Source organism: Crocodylus porosus, unplaced genomic scaffold (genome assembly GCF_001723895.1).
Source record: "Crocodylus porosus isolate Cpor-Errol unplaced genomic scaffold, CroPor_comp1, whole genome shotgun sequence".
Classification (NCBI taxonomy): domain Eukaryota; kingdom Metazoa; phylum Chordata; order Crocodylia; family Crocodylidae; genus Crocodylus; species Crocodylus porosus.
The window spans coordinates 28,982,735-28,990,358 of record NW_017728951.1 but is presented as its reverse complement, the minus strand read 5'-3'; the positions used below and the strand labels follow the sequence as shown (position 1 = coordinate 28,990,358).

The window sequence follows — 7,624 nt, the reverse complement described above, 5'->3', positions numbered from 1 at the left end:
TATATATATATATATATATATATATAAAAACATTAAATTAAGACTCTTTAAAAAAATTTATTTTTAAATATTTTCATAATTCATATATCATATTTTCGCTCTTCCTGAGCGAGAATCTGTGCTACAGCTCTAAAAGGCATAGTATACAATTGGAGGGGGGGAGACTAAAGTGTTTTTAAGCCACTTTTGTGCTCAAACAGTAGGCCTGTGGAAATAGGGAAGTATTTGATTTGGATCAAATTTGACCAATTTGGAGGACAATGATTCAGTTCGGATCACTGTACTGAATCAATTCTGCCGGATCAGCTTTGGAAGATTTGGCGCTGATTTGGAGAGATTTGGATCAGCTGGGGAGAGGCAGGCACAGCTGGGCAGCTTCTCCAACTTGGCCTCCCTCTTCCTGGGTGAGGGGAGCCATGCAAGAAGCCCCCATGGCTGCCCTGCCTGGCCCCATCATCCTGGAACTTTAAAAAAAAAGAAAAAAAAGAAAAGCCCTGCACTCACCGGCTCTGGCAGCAGGGATCAGGACCTCTGGACACTCATGGCAGAGCCCTCCCCCAGCACAGGGCAGTTGGGGGGCAGCGGGGATTGCCCCTCCCCACCTGGCACCTGCACAGCAGCTGCCTCATGGCTCAGATGTAGTGCACCTCAGTAGGGCACTGCATCCTGCCTGGGAGCTGGGGCCACTGGGGTTGAGTGCTGCTGGGCTCCATTTGACAGGTGGAACCACCCCAGCTACCAGACAATGCATAGCACTCTGCCAAGCCATGCTGCACCCGTGCCATGGAGCAGCTGCTGTGCAGGTGCCGGGGAGGTTCATCCCCACTGTCCCCAACTCCCCCACGCTGCGTGGTGGGGCTCTGCCATGAACACGCAGAGGCCCTGATCACTGCTGCCAGAGCTGGTGAGTGCGGGGCTGTTTTTTAATTGCTGGGAGGCTGGGGCTGGGCAAGGCAGCTATTAGGGGCAGGGCCAGGCCGGAGGGGCAGTTAGGGAGTGGGGGTTTCCAGGAGCACCCAGAGTCCCCACAGCCCCTGCTACAGTTGGTGAATGTGGGGCTTTTGTCTTTTTTTTTTTTAAGTGCCAGTGGCTGGGCTGGGCGGCGGATGGTCCTGGGCAGGGCAGGGCAGCCATGGGGGCTTCTCCTGCAGCTCCTCCAGCTGTGCCTGCTTCTGCCCCAGTGGGGGGGAGCCACAGGGGCTATGTCCTGCTGCTGCTTGCCCAGCGGTGCAGCTCACAGGCATGGCTTGCTCTGGGTGGCAGCAGGGCATAGCCCGCTCTCCCAGTGCTGCTACACCTACATCAGCGCCAGGAGTGGAGGCTATGCCCTACTGCTGCTTGCCCCCTTCCACCTGGAGCAGGCCACACCCACATCCCGCCCTCCCCCCCTGCACCGGCTGGGCAAATGGCAGTAGGGCAGAGCCCCCACTCGGAGCACTGCTACACCTGCATCCCACCTCTCCGCCCCGCTCCCCAAGCAACACGACCCCTGCCTCAGCTAGGTAGCTTGTTCCAGTCCCAATCCCTCCCTCCCCCATGCCCCCTTCCTTCCCCACTTTCCCCAATCCCAACAGACTTAACCTGGATGCAGCTGTCAGCTACCTTTTTAGTCTATGGCTGAATTCCTGACTTGTCCAAACCTTTTCTGAAGCTTTTCCAAATTGACTCAGATGCTTTGAATCGATTTGGAGCTTTTGCTTGGACTCCCAATTCAATTCAGATTTGGAGATTTGGTCCCTGAATCGGGCCGAATTGCTTCCAAATCGAATCAGCTACCAAAGCTTCACACAGCCCTACCAAACAGTTCTGTGCTGTTACAGAGGCTGCAGAGGTGTATAATGCAACTTTAGTTTCCCTATTCTGCACTGGCTGCAGTGTTGCACACTATTGTTCTACCACCATCATGCTGCTCCTTACCACTATGTGAGAAATTGCCAGGGGGTCTTTAGAATACTCTTACATCTGTCTTCACAGCGTCTGCACTGAGTAAATTTCTCTCAGGCAGAAGATGGCCTGTTTTATCCAACATAAATAGACTCGTGGTTTGAGAATTTTTCCCTGTATTTTTATAGAAATAAAATGTGATATAAAAATGTAGAATGGTGCATTTATATACCTAAAATTTGCCTGAAACAAGAATAAAGCACCAAGATATATGTAAATTAGCATTCATTTTGGCATTCAACTTCTGATTGATATGAAGTTACTTTTCACTTATGTAAATAAAACATTTAGCTTGAACATTCTGGATGAAATTCTGGCCCAACTGAAGTCAAAAGCAAACTTTTCATTGACTGGAGTGAAGGTAGGATTTTATTATCTGATTTTATAACAACTAAAAATACGAGAAAGGAACAATAATTTATTTCTCAATTATAGAGTCATAGAGAAGTAGGGCTGGAAGAGACCTCCAGAGGTCATCTAGTCCAGCCTGCTGCCTGAGGGAGTTCCTTAATACAACACAATTTTTACAGTACAACTTTGTAATATGATAAAAATGTGTACAATATAATCTTCACAATGAAGGGACTATTCAAAGAGAAAATACATTTGATAACTGAAAAATTAGTTGTCTGATAACTAGATGGACCGTGAAGGACTCATAAGGGAATTATCATTGTTTATTACAAACTCTAATCAATTCATGGTACTGATTTTTATATGTAAATGCAAATTAACTGCAAAGGTACTGTGGATAAAGATGTAGTTTTGGTTACAGAATAAACATTTCAAATTGTAGCTATAACTGTAATATTATATTTTTCTAGGTCACAGGGTACCCTATCCAGATGCCTTATATAAATTTGCAATCAATAAATGAAGCCGTGCATCAAACTGGCATTCATTCTTCAGAAATCCCCAACACGGAGTTTTCTCTTGCTGTGTACCTTCACCCATATCCAAACAACATTTTATCTGTGTGGATCTACTTAGTTTCTTTGGTCTGTCACTAGTAAATAGTGTTTAAATCTAAGCAACCATGTGTTGGCTGTCCTGGGAAAAATGATCATTTATGAATGCAGGTTGGGCAATAAAGTTTAGTCTGGATACAGATATTTGGGGAGGTTAGTTCAAGTTAAAAATGACCACCTGAGCTACGTTGGGATGGTGGGACCAGTAGGTGGGCTGGGTAAATCAAGGGTGCAAGCAATCTGTAGCAGCTGGTGTGGTGAGGTGGGCAAGCAGAATGCATGGAACGGATTAGGAGGATTGGGGGGCAGGCAGTGTCTGTGGAAGGAATTGGGAGGACTGGGGGGTTAGCAGGGTCTGGGGGGGATCAGGGGGCCAGGCAGTGTCAGCAGATGGTGCCCATGGGGGGATCAGGAGGTTTGGGGGAACAGGTGGGGTCCACGTGGAGATTTGGGGGGTCAGGGACTCTACCCTACTCCCTGGACCAGAGGTTTTTAGTTTCCTGACCCCCCACTTCCAAATGAACAACCCCCCCTCCCCCTGCACTGTCAACCTACCCCCCGGTCCTGCCTGAATGGCATTGACGAATGATGATAAAACTGGCACTAGGAGCAACTTGCAGGGTGGTGTGGGGAGCAGGTGAGCGGAGGGCAGGGGCTGGCTGCTCTGTGCGGGGAGAGGTTGTCCACCTCGAGGTGGGGGTGAGGGGATAGGGGATAAAAATATGCTAGTGCCCAGGGGAGTAGGAAAAGCACAGTCCTGGGGCTGAGGCCAGAGGCTGGACTTTCCCAGCCCTGGGGCTGTGCTGGGAACTGAACATAAATATGGGACAGTTAGATCAGTCTAACAATGGCCAACCCAATCTCAGTTAGATTACCTCAGGGGTCGGGTTAACTGAGATCAGGTCAGCTGTTTTTAGACTGATCTAACCTTCCTGGAAATTCTGAACAATTTGCACTTAGATCCACTTAACTAGATATGTTAAGTGTAGGGTCTGCATCCAGGCAAACTAAGTTAGAGCAGGTGGCTATTTTAACATGATTTCACCTCCCCCTAACCTCCCCACACATCTATATGCACCCTCAGTGTTTACAGAATCTATGACAGATCTTTCTACCTTTCCAGGAGTAAACTAGTCCTATTTATGACTTTAATGTACACTGTTACAGTCTGGTTATAATAGAGATATTGTAAATATAAAATTTCTAATTCATTGTCCATTAAGTATGTTGTAAATTAACCCTACAGCTACTATGAATTTAGAATTTATCTTATTTGTTGAGTAGAAAGGAAACTTTTTAAAGAAAAGATCTTAATGGGTTTTCTAAAGGTGTTCTGATGTCCTTCTGCTTCAGTGATTTTCAAATGTTCCAAGAGTAGCATATAAATAATACCCTTAACTTAAAAAATATGCCTCAGAATATTGCGGAATATATATTAATATTTGACTGATAGACACACTGGTGTACTTTGGTTAAAGTTATATAGGAAAATTCAAATCTGCAATCTTAAAATACATAAGTATACTCTTTCTTCCCTGAAAGTACTAAGATGAGGAACTAATCCTTTCTTTCCTTATTAACTTTTGAAATGTACATTGGCTAGCTTTGGTTTATATTTCTTTATTTTTCAGTTGTGAAATTTTTGTGGAATGTTGGATTATTGAGTATCTTTACTTCCCTGTAGCAGAATGTTTACATGGTTTATTTTTTAAAACTGAGTTTAAATTTGCAACATGTAATTGTAAATAATACAGTTTAATTACAGGAAAAAAACAATAAAACAAAGCTGTAAAATACCATATGAATTATTATCATTTTAATAATGTTAAATCAGTAAAAATAATTTGTGATTTTATTAATATTATTTTACATCGAATTTTAAAATATGATTTAAAGTGTTAAAAAGTGCTACTGCTGATTCCATATGGGACAACATGGAAGTAAAACAACATGCTGCGAACTGAAGTTTTTGTTTTTTTGTCAGATAAGGCAGTGGTTTACTCAAAAGATTTGCAACCAGTGTATATTAACAGTCATATCTATAGCTAGAAGAAACAATGCATCATTGAAAGAGAGAGCTGGAATGTTTTATTCATCATCCATGGAATTACATAAATTCCATTTGCAAAATCTTTGTTTTCTCTCAGTCTAACTTTTAGCTTCCAAGCTAAGTTTCCAGCACTGGCAAACAGTAAGAAACAATCTTTAAATTTACAAACAGAGCAAAATTAATCTGTATGTAATTAGAGACAATTAACGTGAAACTCCACATAATCATTTTTATAAGTACTGAAATTTCTGAGTTGAAGTACACTGAAGTCTGAGGTTGAAACCTTTACCTAACAGCCAATAATATAAGGCTTGAGGAAACCAAACAGTGCACCTTGGACCATGATGCAGCACCCAATCCTCAACATCAGTTGAGAATTACATCCCAAAGATTGGTCATTCCAAGCAGTAGGTGAACTCATATTCAATAGGTATGTTTGCAAAAGTAGGAATGCAGTCGCTTGCATTATTTGTGTAGCCTTTTAATTATCCCTCTTTCATGTGGCATTTTCATTTTATGTTTGTGTTCAGTGAAGACATTTCTGTAACTATTTTCGTACCATCTTAGCCATTATATAGCTTCCTTCAAAACTAACAATACCATGATTATGGTAATACAGTAATAATTTTGACTTTCAAGGCATTTCTATACTGATTTTTATGGCAGAACTAGAGTTCATACACTGCTTCATTTTTCTATACACATGTAATACAATAGCATTGTTTTCAGGTAACTCCATTATCTAGCTGCCTGGCATTGTCAGTTTGTCTGTGTTGGTCTAATAGTTTCCTTAAGACATTTGAAGAGATTAGTAAAGAGCTGGAGTTTATGTAATGAAGCAGATAGGGTAGGAAACATAATAATGAATTTTGTATCAGTAAATTTGATTCCATATCAAGGGAATTTTTAGCAGGATAAATTCTAGCACATATTCAATGATGTGGAGATGATTTGTGCAATATGTATAGTGCGTGTGTGTGTGTGTGTAAGATTTAATGCCCAATGAAACAACTGTCTTCACTATAAAATATATCCTTGAAGAATATTTTGCTGGCATGTGGCAGTATGCAGAAAAACAAAGATTAAAAAAAATCCCACTAAGCACTAAGAGAACTGATCTTATTCCACTCTTCTCCAGTCCCTTGAAAAACTAGTAATACAAAAAGTGGGTGGGTCCTCTTCCTCTATTTTGTTTTTTGTGACTCAAATCTCAAGAGTAAAATGGTGGTTGTTCCAAATAGATACATTAATGGATTTTCAGGGACTACAACAGTGTGGAGTAAATTGAACTTAGGTATGTAAATTCACTTATGTACCTAAGAATTTGTATACTGGAATACAAACACAGAGAAACTGCAAAACGGCTGCCAATACTCTCCCCGATACCCTCAGGGGGCACATCCACACATGTACTTGAAGCAACTCAAATAGGAGTGGCACAAATTTGAGCCAGGGATTTTTACTTCAGCGCACGTGCTTGGACATACATTTTGGTGTGGGGCAAATTGTGCCACTTTGAACAAAATAACCCTGCCCAGCTCTTTCCAGATCTGCAGCCAGTGCTGGCCTCAGCAGTATAAAAAGCCACCCTGGAAAGCAGCTCAGGGCTACATGCTCTCAGGAGCTTCTGGGGGAAGTTGGCCATGGCCCTTTCTGCCTCTGGCTGTGGTGGCTGCTGCTGCTACTAGCTTGCTTTTGGAGCTTCTGGGGAAAATTGGCCATACCCCTTCCTGCCTCAGGCTGCTGCTGTTGCCACCTCACCTTCACGGGGGGGTTCTCTTCCATATGCTGCTGCCCACCCCCTCAGGGTGGGGCCCACATCCCCATTGCACTGCGCCACAGCCCAGTACCACACCCCAGCTTCTGCACTCCTGTTCTGGCCTGCTGCCCAGCCTGCCGCCAAGCCATGGCCGGAAGACAGCCTGGGGTGGGGGACTGCGCTGCCTATGGGCTCCTCCCCCAAATCACTGCTGGTGCCTAAGGGCACCTTGCCTGCCCTGGCTGCCTCAGCAGGCCTCCCTCCACCTTCACCTTCATTTTGACCTTTACCTAAAACATGCCTTGAGTGGCTGTCCTGGACAGCTGCTACCGCTGCTGCTGCTTGTACTGCTAACTGCCCCCACTTTAGGAGAGGAGGGATATCCCACTGCACTGCCTTGCAGCACTCTGCACCGCACCTGCACTGGCATACTTCTCTAATTGACTGTTTGCTCCTGCACTCCCTCACAGCTGCCTCACCGTGTCTGATCCTGTGCCTTGTTTTCCTACCTGCTGTCCTGCTGCTAGGTGCCTGGTCACCTGAGGGGTTCTGGGACCGAGCTTCAACAAACAAAGCCCCTCCATCACTCCAGCCATCTCTTACACCTACCTCAGCAGCCTCTCCTGTGTGTTTTGCCCTTGCATGGTAAATCCTGTGATCCACTCCCAATGCCCTGGTGTTTGTTGTGTGGCCAAGTAAGCCAGCTCGAGTCTCCCCAGCCCTTGTGTGTGTATCTCCGTCCCCTACCTTCCTCAGGTATATCCTGCCTGATTTCCTATGGGGCTGTAGCTCAGTGAGCTTTAGCCCCCTTCCTCCCAACCCTGCCCTACTCCCCTCCCCCACAGCCCAAGCCTGCCCCTATTGGATTCACTAGACCTGCTGCAATTTTTGTTTCTTCTTTTT

At 44.5% G+C, this 7,624-nt stretch overlaps 1 protein-coding gene across 1 annotated transcript in view; it reads left to right on the top strand.

The window, feature by feature from the left end:
* Positions 1–3,242, top strand: part of CC2D2B (coiled-coil and C2 domain containing 2B) — a 36,089-nt gene extending 32,847 nt beyond the window's left edge. Inside the window, exon 13 of the mRNA XM_019556318.1 lies at positions 2,769–3,242. Coding sequence (XP_019411863.1) covers positions 2,769–2,954 — 186 coding nt within the window. The 3' untranslated portion in view covers positions 2,955–3,242. The remainder of the gene's footprint in view (positions 1–2,768) is intronic.
* The last annotated feature ends 4,382 nt before the right edge of the window (positions 3,243–7,624 follow it).